The 14,402-nt window shown below is 37.9% G+C and overlaps 1 protein-coding gene across 2 annotated transcripts in view; it reads right to left on the bottom strand.

The window, feature by feature from the left end:
- The window catches only part of DACH1 (dachshund family transcription factor 1), a 400,280-nt gene extending 386,097 nt beyond the window's left edge, over positions 1-14,183 (bottom strand). For both annotated transcript variants that reach the window (XM_057707817.1, XM_057707818.1), the window contains exon 1: positions 13,348-14,183. In XM_057707817.1, the coding sequence (XP_057563800.1) occupies positions 13,348-14,183 (836 nt within the window). The remainder of the gene's footprint in view (positions 1-13,347) is intronic.
- Between the last annotated feature and the right edge of the window lie 219 nt (positions 14,184-14,402).

The following is a 14,402-nucleotide window of genomic DNA, read 5'->3' as shown; positions in this document are numbered from 1 at the left end:
GGGCTTCTGCATTGGTTTAAACAGTGAACGTACAATCTCTGCCTAGTTAAACTATACACTTACATGGTGAGAGTGCCAATGAGTATGTTTCATCAGACGTTCCTAGAAGCTGTCTGGCCAATAGGAGGGGTTTGAAACAGTTCCCTAATCACTGTTGAAATCACTGATAGTACTGTCTGTCCACACTATGACAGACAAAAGCTGAAATGTATTAAACATAGCAATCCATCATCCTGCAGATGGAAAGCAGGAGCCAGGCGAGTTCAGAGGCAGTGACTACCCGCTGCTTAACAAAGGCTGGAGTCCTGACAGTTCAGTCCCTTCCTACCTCCTCACTACCACCCCTCCATCTAAGATGAATGAGTGTAATCAATGAGGGAGAAAGCCTGCTGAGGACCTCAAATTCAAACATTGTTACATTTAAAGTGCTGCTTATTTCACCCTAATCAGAATTGTTACTGGAACAGTTTTCTCCAAATACAAGGAGATAGGTATTTAAGTAAATAAACAAATGAATAAACTGTAGATTCAAGAAAGCACATCCTTAGAAAATACTGCATTGGTATGTCATGAATTTTGGAGAGCTAGCTTTGAAATAAAGGTTTGAAACCAATACAAAGGAGGTTTTTCTTTAAAAAAAACACTCAGTTAAGGTTAAGTTTACATTGTTTGAAGCAACTTAATAGTGATGTTCTCTTTGAATGACAAGGGAATTATTATCTTTAAATAAGCACCAAATAGAAATGAAATGCTTTTTACTAAAGTTCGATTCATTCTGCATACTTGCTTCTAATGGTATGAGTCACAAAATAGCCAAAGGGAGGGAAAAAACCCTCAACTGCTAACAGCACATTAACAAAGTACAGAAACGAAAGACACTTTTCTTTGGATTTCAGCCTTGTCATTTCCAATTTTCTGCTCCTTGGACATGCTTGTATTCAAATTCTGGAACATCTATTCAGCATATCAATCCTAATTAGACAATCTGGGTCTGGAAAGGATGAGAGCTAGGTCATTTGCATAATTTAATCATAAATACTCAGTGATACATATTTCCAAATGCATTTGTACAATTATCTTTTCATCCTTGGGGCAATGGTATTAATATGATTAGGCAATATTTCTGGAAAAAACAGACAAGTATGCACTCTTTTTAACTGCAGCTTAGGGCGATATGAAAAATTAATTAATTTCTGAAGAAAATCAATTTCTCTACGTGACCACATTAGACATTGCTAAACCAAGACTCAGAAACCTCTCTCAATCACTACATTTTATCAGGCTCTCCTAAATTCTGATTAGTATGTAAACAATTCAATAGAAAAACTAGTAATATATCAAAAAGCATCTTAAATTCTGAAGAGATCTTTCTGTCTACTTTTCATTTCAGGAATACTACCTTGCTTTACTTTAATGCATTGTTATTTAACCAGTCGAGAAGCCTGTGCTTTTGGTGTGAACTCATTCTGAGTGATCTTTTATTAATGTACATTAACCAATTTCAAGGACAATAGAATAAGGTTACTTTTGAAATGCTTTCTCAAGAAATGGATTTATATTTATCTAAAATAACCTTCACATGAGACTGCTTATTATGAAAAAAATTAGATAAACCAAGTTGTCCCAAAGAGTACCATTGTCATAAGAAAAACACTGTAATATACTTAGTAGAGATATAAGAACCCAGGTGGCTAATCTGATTTTTTTTAAAAAGAGATTCTGCTTTGTATGTTAATTAGTACAAAAGAAAAAGTCACATTTGTGAGTTTAAATGTGCTATTCTTTTCTTTTCAATCAAATGAAAAAGTAGAAATGCATGCAAATATTCAATATTCATTTAATTTGCATAAAGGTGCTTGAACAAATTTTTGATTCTAACAAGCTCATTTTTCATGCGTTTTGTCTTTCATCCTAATCTAGCATCTGTCATTCCTTTTTGAAGTTATTATCGGCCCAATTCCCTCTAGGACATGGTTGCTGGGTGACCGGTATCTTAGCACCCACTTTGACAGGAACAGATGTGAATCTGATCAAGAGATTTCCCAAGAGTACCTGAAATCACAAACAACTTTTGTGAAAAACAAACAGCATCCCTGTCATGGGCCCTTATTTAACCCACTCCCCAAAAGCAAGAGCAAAAAAGTTTACTTCAGATCAAATATATACCATTTTAATTTCATTTCCTAAATCAGAAAAAAATAAATAAAAATAAATTATATTTTCACACTGTTGAATTGGAGGAACCCGATCTAAATATCAACAGCTCAAAAACCAAGGTTGTTCTGTTTTTGGATAGATGTTTATAGGTACATATGGATTTATATTTCATGCAAAATTTCACTAGAGTGTCTACCCAAAAAAAAGAGGATTTATTATAAGGACAATTTAGACAATAAAGATAATTAAGAGGATGAAATTTAGTTTGGTGTCTAAAAGTTTCCTGTATTAGGTATGATATAGAATTCTGTACAAAATTAAGGATCACTCTAGTTATAGAGAATTGCCTAAAATATAAAAGTTCCACCTCTTCTTTCATGCATTTTATAGCAAGACTTTTTTAAGGTATTTTGGGGTTTTTTTTCTTTTGCAGTTCATATGGTATACTATCAGTCATTATTAGAAATAAAGCTACAAAGTACCACTGTAAGACAAAGGTCATAGAAACTTCATATTATCACCATTACAAAAGTCAGAATAAGCTGCCTTTCCTAAACTAGATTCCTTTTAAGAACAGCATGATGTTGTGGAATCATGTGATCTACCTCCTTTCCTTGCTGCCTTCACAGTCAAGAGAATGTGCAGAGCAATAGCCATGTCAAATCACCATGAAACTAGTTGGGTGAAACTTTTAAATCAAATGAAATATTTAATCAATGTTGCTATTTTATAAATATGACATCAGAGTGATCTTAGGAAACATCCAAATGATTGACTTAATTTTCAGCTTCATTCAAATGATGCGTCGAGGCAAGGCAGAAAAATGTTAGCGTACAGTGAAAGTTAAGGGTTTTCTTTTTCCACAGAGCAGCCAATAAAAATGAATAAACAGCACATGTTTAAAACCCTAAATATTTCCTCCTTGATAATCAGGACTTATGATAATAAGAAAAGTGGTATACCTTCCATTGGAAATCTCAATGTTTTTGCTTCTTCTAAGGAAATAACCAATTATCCAAATGATTTTATCAGTGTTACGTGAAAAAAGAAGTGAAAGGTCTTTGAAATTCTTTCTAATTTTTATTGGAAAAGAAACTTGCTACCTCACTTTCAAAATCCAATCATAGAATTATTTAACCATCATAATTGTCATGGCATACTTTTGAGTGGGAGGTATATATGTATATGTGTTGGTTTACCTTTTATAAAATGTTTCTGTATATATAAGATTGAGAGCAAGTTATTCCATATAAAGGAGTAGGTTCTAAATCTAATAGAGGTCATTTAATATCATCAGTTATAAGCATAAACATTATAACTCTACCATTTTATATATATGGTATAGAATTTTGATATTCCAGAAATTAAGCAAACTATTACATACCGAAATACCTCCTTATTTTGTACCTATGATTAACTTCAGTTTTACAACTTAGGCCCAGTCCACATAACTAAAATAAAAATGGCTTTTATGCATAAAATTTGTCAATGATCTCCTTCATTTGTTACCGCTAGTGGCAAAATCAGCCTTCTGGAAACAATTTCAAGTGATCCAACTAAAATTAAAATAAGAACTTTAACCTTTTAAAATGTGAGTGTAGGAAAAATTAAATACGTTCATATAAAAATCTGTATTTTGAAATGTTATCACGGGGAATAACTCCCTGAAAAAAGTTTCTTCCTCTACTTGGGCCAACTCTTCTGTGGAGATAAATTAATAAAAAAGTACAAAATAAATGTTGCCATGTCCAATTAAACAAATTTAGGTTTAACCTTTTTACATCTAGGAAATCTGTTTAAAAGGTAGGTATTATGTTTTAAAAAGTAGCATCTTAGTCACATGTGAAAACTTGAATAGCTGCAAAATTTTGATGGCACTTTGGCTTAACTGTGAAATGTCATTCATGAATAGTATTCTAAAAATTTCCTAAGAATATATAGTTACTAAATTTGGGAGCTAAACAGGTGTTAACAGAAAGAAAAATCAAATATGACCCAGAAGGCTCCAATATTAAGGTTTGAATTGGGATCAGTTCATTCCTTTCCCATGGGGTAACTTGTATAAATGTAATTCTATGGTTTCATAAAAGCAGGTCAAGTTTCCATCCCTGGGGGTCTTTTGGCAATTTGAAGCATGGAAGCACTGTTCCTGGCTACAAGTTCAAATCTGCATGTACTGTCAATGGTGTGAAGAAAAAAAAAATCAGTGAACAGAAGACATATATTCATCTTTGATTATAATATATACTTGTCAGAGGATTCTTGAAAGATAAGAATAAAGGTGTCAGAGGTCACAAGTCATAAAATATTTTGCAACCATTTTTACTAACTTATCACTATATATGCCTACCAGATGATACAAAAAGGAATGTGAAATATTGTTTTTACTTAGATAACTAAATGCAAAGATGAACTTCTTACCAAATGTCATTTTACAGTTACTGTGTCCAAGTGTTTTTTTTTTTTTTAATTCCTCATGCTTTAGATGAGGCAGTCTTTTAAGCAATCACTGTTTTATAAGCTTCTTTCTACTTTGTAAAAAAATGCATGCACGCTTGAACTTTTACCAATGACGTAATGACTCGACAAATGCCATGGAATGATTGAGAAAGTAATTGATTTCAATTTAACTGGACCTTTACCAGGTGTTTTCAAAGACAATTACAGTCCACTGCAAGAAGTGGTAATACACATCTCCTTATGTAGACCTACAGATTAACCCATTGACCTCATTCCTAACTCATCCCATTGATGGCAAAGCTTTTAAGAGAGCAATCTTTTTTTCTTAGATTATAAAATTGTTTTCCTATCATTTTTCCACTGATTTTAAAGGATATGTTTGCTCTAAAGTGCCAGCAGCAATGAAATAAACCAATAAAAGAAATGGTGCAATGACATCAAGCACTTTAAATGTTCTTCAATAATGTACAGATTAGGGTACCTAATCGTTTAATGTCGATTTCATACAATAAAATAATTATCAGATATAAATATTTTTCATAGAGAATTAAAAGTATACCTCAGCTATCATAAAAATAAAGTTCTAGGAAAATCAAGATAAGTATTTAATCACTGTCCTAACAACCATATAATGTTGTATTTATATTTTAAAACATTTAAGTATAATCTATATCTCTCACCCTAAAATTAATTTTAAATATAGAATTGGTTTTTCCTGTGTTATTTTATATTAAATGAATTACAGAAAACAAAATTAAGCTATTTTTATAAGTAAGTTGTTTGTCCTCTGGCCCTATGTTCTACAGGCCTCTCGTGTGTGTGTGTGCGTGTGTGTGTGTGTGTATACACATACACATATACATAAAAGCTTTTCTAACAAAGATATTATAATTACTTAAGATATATAGCTACAGATACATAGACCACAAATGGGCTAAGCTTAATATAAACAAAAATATCCACCACGAAGATCTCTTAAATACTGATAAAAATTTTACACTTGTTGCACACACAAGAACATTCCTCCTAGTATAAAATGTGTGACTGGTGATATTACAATTAAAAGTGCTCCAAGTTATTCATTTAAAATCCAGAGGCACTATTAAACTACAAACTGCCTAACTTAAGACATAAATGTCATTTCCAAAAATTAAGCTAAAAAATCAGATATTTTAAATGTAAAATAGGAATTACTACTGTTGAATATATCAGTATATTTTAGCAGAACTGTGATGGGTTCAAAGATTAGTTACACCTTTAGTGATTTGTTCACACATAAACAAAATGTTTTTAAATATAAGGCTATGAATAAAATAGCTCACCTACTGTTGCTATTAATACAGTTTCAGAATACAATCAGTTTAAGATTTTAATAAAATACTTTGCTTGATGTTTGAATGTAATGAAATATTTCTTGATTAACATATTCTGGAGATTTATTTTCACTACCTTCACTTAAGAAATGACCGTATCCCTTAAATTGAGCTAGCAAGTATTTACTGCAAATGCTTTATGTGCTTCTATAAAATAATTCCCTTTTGACTAGTACTCTTTCTTTCCGGATATATTTTCCTTGTCCTTGAAGAAAAGTAATTTTTTTTTTCCTGTTGTGACTGGAGGAATAATCTAATTATTTAGAAACATTTGATACTACATATAAATTCAACAATTACATTGTGACTTTTTAATACTTCCATTTACTGCTCCATTCACTTATTCTAAGGAAAGGAAAATAGTTCTCAATTCTTCAGTGTTACTAACCAAAAGTAACCAATCTATTTTGTTGCCCATTTCAATATTTGCTTTGAGAAAATCATGCTTGAGAAAAGCATATTCAATTTTTTTCAAACATATGTACTACCTTCAAAATCCACTGCAGTATTATAAATCTACTTACAGTTAAATTACTTTTAGTCATCAAATCATGGTAAATAATTTCTATCTCCTGCAAGAAACAGGCAATATATACTAGGTACTGTATTCATCTTAGATAATAACATATTTTAGATGCTTCAATTAAACTTTTTTTAAATCATTACCCTCTAAAACTTTTTTTTAAAGCAACTGGCTATTCAGTGTGTTGCTACGCTACAGAGTTTTAAACACTTCAATATATTTATAAGCACAAAAATATAACACAAATTAAATACACAGTGAGTTTTCCAGTTTAGTAAGTTGTCTTTGACAACTTTTACTCAAGTCACGTACGTTTAAATGTGCAAAAGAATCCCAGCTTGATATCCTGGATCAACTCCAAGCTAATATGAATCAGAAAGCAGCAGGGCCACACCTTTAACAAAGTGCAGTCTTTGGACATTGATATCCAATTTAGAAAAACCTACTTGCAAATTTGTCTTAAATGAGTGAATTAGAATCCTCTAATTTTATAAAATAAATCCAAATCAGAACACAAGAAATTTAAAATGCACCTGGCTCGAGTGCTCCGATTTTGCATTCAGGTAATGACTTGCATCATTCTCTACATATGATTATATGTATATAATACTTACAAAATAAATATGTACATTTAAATTGGACAGGTATCTGTAATAGATATACTCTTAAAAGAGTCTCAGAAACCTTCCCAAAGTAAATAGGTACATCCAAATAAAATGATCCACTGGTTACTCTAGTAATAACTAATTACTAGACTGGATATAATAACTAATTACTAGACAAAATATACTATGCTTGGTGCTCTTGTTTTCCAAAGAAATAATTTGGGAAGCTAACCTCACTACTCTAATTGAGTCACTTCTATACTATGACATATTTTAAAAAGCAAATATCAGCTATTAAGAGCTATTTAAAGGATAGCTACTGCAGCGAAAAACTACTTTTGACTGAAAATACTTCTGATAAATTGAGGAGAAGGAAAGTAAAGGAACTTGAGGATAACGTGGGCTCGGAGGGCCTCTGGTGTGGCTGAGATACATGTATCTGTTCAGATCAGAGCCTCTGATATTGCACTTATCTAAGCCTCATTTGGTGGGCTTTTAATTCAGGTTTTCTTCATTAAAAAGTAAACTATTGAACATAACAAATATCATGGAAAAGAGGCTCCTTAGTGCAGTCTCTAAGTCTGATAATATAAATATACATGTATTTTTAATGTATTCTTAGCTAGAATTTTTAGCTGCAGCATTAACACAGATGTACACACACACACACACACAACTGACCAATCACAGTGCAGTAACTCAGTAGTTAAGAGAATGGCACATGTCAGCACATGCTAAGGTCATTCTAGTCTCATAACAATTCACACATAAAATGATAAAACTTTATCTTAAATACATATTAAAATATCCAAATAGTTAGTATCATTTTTTTCCACATTTTTTGGTCATTTTAAAGGTATATAAATTGATGTGATTTTTTTTCCCTTGGTGAGCAATCTGAAAATGAAATCCTGGAAAGATTAAATTCAGGAGAAGTTAAATTTTTTTAAAGAACCAAGTAATGAAAACCTAGAAACCAAAATGTTTAGTGAAATCTAGAAGACTCACCTGTACCTATTTAGAAGGCATATTTCAAACTAATTTCTTCAGATAAAGATTCAAAGGGAGGCAGTTTACAACCTGTGAGAGTTTCATTTCTTATTATATTTTGCAATACAGGTGTTCTATGTTGCTAATACAATGCAATTTAAATGATTATTTTACTTGATTAACAAAGGCAACTGTATGAAACAATTTAGTAAAATAACTTGGAAAGATAAAATAATACTAATTGACAGTCAAAGCACAAATTGTTCCTAAAAATAACAACTACTTGGTTGCACATTAAGCTAATTTACAAACGCTACTTACATTCCAAAAACAAAACAGCAAAAGAGAAACAATAAAGCATATTATGTTTTCGTATGCTAGTGAATCACACATGGTAAATCACCAAAGAGAAGAGTGATTTATGCTCAGATCCAGCCAAGACTTTAATCAATACTGGGTGTCACATCTCAGGAGGCTGAGGGAGGTAGTGAGGCAAAAAGAGAGTGGCTAATATTGGTCTCAATAATTTATATGCAACTTCCGTGAAATGTGGTAGATTAAACAAAAAATAACAGCAGCTTTAGACTGATAAAATGAAGTTTAAAAATTCTTTCTTAAATGCAAATACAAAAATTTTATGCAAGAAAACTCTGACAAAAAAAAAAGCCTGCTTTGTAGTTTATTCTACATAATATTTGAAGCTTCACAAAATAGAATATTGTATGTGCAAATCAAATTGTGTCTCAGGGCATTAACAGTGGAGTTCAGAAAGTAAACCATCTTCATCTTCATAACTATGTACACTTTGTTACGATAATGATTATGATATTATTGGAGACTAACTCCAAGAAAAAAAAAAACGGGCTTGAAAGATATTATCCAAATAACTCAATAATCTGTATTTTGCAATACAATATGATTAAACGAGGTAAATCCGAGCTTAGAATATTCTTAGATTTTATTTCTGTATTAGTTATTACACTGCAATTTACTAACATTTAAAAGTGTGCAGAAATAAGTAGTGGAACCAAACAAACTTTCACATTTTAGGCCTTACTCTTCTAATTATGCCATATTCTTTTTGAAATGTTATAAAACAAGACATTAGGCTTTATAGGAGCCATTAATCGACTGTAATACAAAAACTTCAAAAGCATAGTCTCTCTTCATTTAAAGTAATTTTTGAATTTCTCTGTGCCAAGTGTCGTAATTATCTGTGGGAAGCGAGTCTGTATTGTGTTGAAACTTTCTACATGGAGACAGAAGTGCATAAGTCCTTGCCACTGAACAGCGTGCAACGGAAGAGATGTTAAATAAATATTGCCATTTTTATTTAAAAAAAACTTCTGACGACAGAAACGAGCCAAGAATTGGAAAATATCTTATACTTCTCATACTAAAATTGCATTCATATATTACCCCTGGACAAAAAAGACACGCAGTCTCTCAATTTGCTGTCCATAGATGGTACTGACTTTTCAGACAAAAGAATACTATTTCTGAATGTATGTATATGTGTATAAAATGTCTGATAAAACTAACTGGAATCTTTTCAAGTTAAAAACTCCACAAATCTAGGGCTATGTCAGACCCAAATCACAAGCCGGTTTGGAAGAGCCTGAGACAAAATCATCTTCAGGCAATACTCAAAAAAAAAAAAAAAATCATTTTAGATGACAAAATAGAACAGTCACTTTTTATTACCTGAATTCACAGAAAACTGAATCCTAACCCAAATCTACAAACAATTGATTCAGACAAACAGAGACTTGGCCATGTACGTAATTACTTTTCTTTTTTTTGTTGTTGTTTAATGGTTACCAGTTAATTAAGTGACCTCTGTTGCAACAGCCAAGTTCATGCAACTAATGTTTAGTTTAAAAATAATAATTGGAGGAAGCTGATCAAGGTCAGACTTTGTCCTTTGACAACTTTTAAATATATTTCCTTATATTTTCTTTCATGTTTTGAGACCCCTATTTCATTTGACTTTACTATCAAGGAGGTGACAGTCTCTGTTTCATCTCTTTGTGGTAATGACAGATGGCTTCAACATTTATTCTAGTTTTCATAGATAGCACACTGATGCAATAGCCCCAAGCAAATTAAATCCACTCTGAGGTTGGTTACTAACTTACTGAGCCACTTGGAGCAAGTTTATGAACCCTTCTTTACTTTAACATCACTTTGGTTCCTCAAATTCCCTGGTATCTAAATGCTATTAAGAGACATAATTAGATATATGTTCTGTAAAAGAGCTGAGAGTGCTAAGATTTGATGTTTCTTGAGCACTATGTACATATTATTTTACATAGTTTGCCTTTTTGCACAGTTCCTCTTATCTTCTGCATAAATTATTCCTTTAGATAGTCTCTTAAGTAGCCAGAGGAGAAAGAAACCATAATGAAAAAAATCAATACATATAGATGAATGAAAAAGGATCTTAACAGTAAGGGCATAAACTGGACTAGAATAAAAAGGATAATTTTAGTTTTGTGAATTTAAGATGAAGAATATTTTACATATTGCTTCCAAAGTTGAGAAATAAGACAGTAACACTTGTAATTATCACTAAAAAGTAATGCATCACAATGCAAACAGTATATTTTGGTGACAGGGAGTTCAATGACAAGTTTTCTATTTTCTTAGATGTGGCAGGATTAGGAAAATCTAGGTAGATATATGCAACTACACATCTCCTTCAGTATTTGCATGTATTTAGGTTTGAGAAAGTCTTGTAGTTGATAAAAGATCAAAACGCAATAGTAAATCAACAAACTTACCATATTTAACTTTAACCTGAAATAGTTTTGGAATAATACGTTTAATTGTAAAGTATTAAAACCAAGTGATTGAAATGTAATTAGAGTACTGATGAGATATTTTTGAAGGGATAAACAGTTTTACTGGATTTAACTTATCTTGGCTTTGAAAGTTTTAACTCCAGCGTCTTTGTTAACTTCAGGGGAAAAAATATTTTAAAATTCTTTCCTAATAACTTTAAGAATATTCTCCAACCATATGGTGAGGACTTCAATCCCAAAACCTAAGCAGAAATTTCATTTAAAAAAAACCCAACAAAACATCAAGGGAATAATTGTAAGAGGTGTGTAACACTACCTGCTTTAAATTGATTATAACGTTGCAGTCTTTGAAGGAAGTTTTCTCCAGCAATTTTTTGTGTGTTATGTGAAATGGCCATTAATTATCTAGCACAGCGTGTGCTGTAAGAAACACACAAAGAAGATTCAAGAGCAGAGTGGTTTGGTTACTAAAAAGGAAAACAGTGCTTCACCAATTTACTGGATAGGTAGGCAATTTTATCACAGTCATACTAGCATATTTTATAACAACTCGGTAACAATTTTCTGCCATGATTCAGATAGTTTGAACAGTAGGTTTTTGGCAAATATTTCATCTTCTGTACACCCAAGGACTCCAATTATCCCCGTAAATGATGTTTAGTGATCAAGATTCCCCCTCAATCTTTACTGCCACCTGTCCAGACTCGGGCACGCGCGCGCGTCTGTACGCGCGCGCGCTCAGCATTCACCCAAAAATAGCAGAAATGAAGGTTCAAAACCCAGATAGATATACACCCATGTCCCCATGCAAAGAATGGCAAATAAAGACGGAAAAGAGTTTCTGGCTAGGTCAGGATAGGACATTGACTGGGTTGGAGTGCGAGTCTTTTTCGTCTTATAATCTTCCGGGAGCACTATCCAGAAACCGTCTTCCAAGGAAGAAATAGCTAGGGGCTTTTCTACCCCGGTTTCCTTCTGATCTAGTTCTGCGCCTCTTTCCTTCCCGCCTCAATTTCCCTAGCTCTACTAGGGGCACAGACCCTAGTGAAACTCCGTTCTTTCTCCCACTTTTTAAACTTATTTGGAGGATACCGAAGTCTCTGCACAAATTTTGCGCGCAGTTCCCACGCGCTCACTTCTAAGACTCCAACTTTCCCTACTCGCTTTTACCGGGCATCTCTGAACTTTTCCCTCTGCAACCAACGGTGAGGACAAGATGCAACCGTGAGAGCGGGTGGAGTGTTCACGTCTACCCCGAAACTGACAAGTTACCCCACTCCCGCCCCCTCTCGGTAGATCCTCCCCCAGTGAGCGTTCATTAGCATAAAACTGGTCTGGCCGGGCTCGGGGTCCCGCGGCCTCCAGGGTTCACGCGCTTTGTCGGGCTGGGGAAGCCCACCGCGCGGGTATTCAGGTCCACAGAGCATCTCTGTGCAAAATTGCACCTGCTCATTGCGTGAGCTACTAACCTTAAAAAAAAAAAAAAAAAAGGAAGAAGAAGAAGGAAAGAAAGAAAAGAAAAAAAAAAGAACAGTTTGGAGAGAGAGCGAGAGAACAAGCTATGGTCTTCCTTCCCCATCTCTGCAGGGCTCAGCTTCCAAGAGTGTCAGGCACCCGGTCACCTCCCCCTACGGAAGGAACTCTGCCGATCCCCTGGCTTCTGCCCCGGGGCAAACGCACCCCTTTATCTTCTTTGCACACACACACACGCTCACACGCGGACACACGCACAGATGCGCGCACACACAGACCCCTCCCCTCCGCAGGCTTGCCCTCGGGGCTTTGGGGCCGAAGTCGCTGTGGGTCCCCCGGGATTGACCCGGCCTCTCGGCCTCTGGGGCCGTCCCCCTCCCGACCTCCAAGTGACCCACTCCCTAGGCTACCTCACGCGGCCCTCACCCGGAGCGCGTCCTCCCGCTCCTCGAACCCTGCCGGTCAGGGTCACGACCTCCCTCCGCCCCCAGGATGCCTCCCGGCGCCTCGGAGCAGCCCGGCGGGTGCCCGGCGCCTGGCGGTGGAACCCAGGTCCGAGGGAGCGCGCCCACGGGCAGCCGCGCTGAGAGGGGGTCCCCAGACGCCGGCGCGGCCCGGGAAGGGCGCTGTGGCCCCTGGAAAGGCACCGTCCTCCTCCTTCCCGCTCCTTCTGCCCCGAGGCTTGGGGTTGCCGCGTGCCACGGCAGCTAAGCCCCCGCGCCGGGGAGAGCAAGGGGCGGCCCCGGCCGGAAGAGCGCGATCTGGGCCGGCTGAGGTGCCAACTTCTCAGAGGGTCGGGAGCGGCCGCCGGGCCCGGAGGAAAGCGAGGAGAGGGCCGCGCTCGCCGGGGCGCGCGGCTCGCGGGCGCGCAGCGCGAGCGGCGCCGGGAAGGGAGCGAGGGAAGGGCAAGGAAACCGGTGGGAAGGGACCGCGGGCGGCGGAGGCTGTCCCCCGCTCTTTACCTTGCGTTGGTGCAGTCATTGTAGAGGGTCTCGAAGTCCTTCCTGGAGATGAGTTTGCAGCGGTTCACTCCGGGCTGGATGGCGCCCAGTCCCCTCAGGATGCGAACCTGTTCCACATTGCACACCACCGGCGTGATCTCCAGCCGCTTCAGCTTGGTGTAGACCGTGTGCAAGCCCCCCACCAAGTGCTTCAGGAACAGGTCGAAAGCCTGGGGCAGGCAGATCAGCTCGCAGCCCTCCACCGTGAAGGAAGCCACCTTGGCCCCCCTCAGATCCACCATTTTGCACTCATTATTCTGGGGGGTGTTTTCCACTGGGGACGGGGTCGAGTACACGGGTTTCCCGGGGAGGGGGCCGCAGCTGCTGCTGCTGCTGCTGCTACTGCTACTGCTGCTGCTGCTGCTGCTACTGCTGCTGCTGCTGCCGCCGCCGCCGGTGCTCGCGTTGATGGGGGTGCTGGAGGCGCCGCCGCCGCCAGCGCTAATGCCGCCGCCGCCGCCGCCGCCGCCGCTCGCGGTCGCCAGGCTGGGGTTGCAGTTGCTGCCGCCGCCGCCGCCGCCGCCACCGCCGCCTCCGCTGCCCGCGCTGCCGCCGCCGCCGCTGCCGCCGGTGGAGGTGACTGTGGCCGCCGCCGCCGCCGCCGCCGCCGCCGAAGCGATGGGCTCCGGCCGGAACAGAGTTGGCCCTGAGGACGCCGGGGGCCCGATGGACGGAGCCGGAGACGAGGTCGCCGAGGAGGTGGAGGTGGTAGTGCCGGAGGAGGAAGCAGACGTGGAGATCGGGGGTTGAGGGGGGACCAGCTGGGTCGGAGGGATCAAAGCCGCCGGCACTGCCATGGTCACATATAAGGGGAAACAGAAGGAGGAGAAGCGAGGGGAAAAGTTGCCACACACCCCGGGGAGGGCAAGGGGGGAAAAGGGGGCGGGGGGGGGAGAAGGAGCTAGGGGGCCACAACAACAACAACTCTGGGAGAGGACGAGAAGGAGAAAGGGAGAGAAAGGGGGAAAAGGAGGTGAGGGTAGGAAAGAGCGAGCGCAGGAGGGGCGAGCGCGAGA

Source organism: Hippopotamus amphibius, chromosome 14 (genome assembly GCF_030028045.1).
Source record: "Hippopotamus amphibius kiboko isolate mHipAmp2 chromosome 14, mHipAmp2.hap2, whole genome shotgun sequence".
Lineage (NCBI taxonomy): Eukaryota > Metazoa > Chordata > Mammalia > Artiodactyla > Hippopotamidae > Hippopotamus > Hippopotamus amphibius.
Note: the sequence above shows the minus strand (reverse complement) of the source record. Positions and strands in the feature narration are given on the sequence as shown.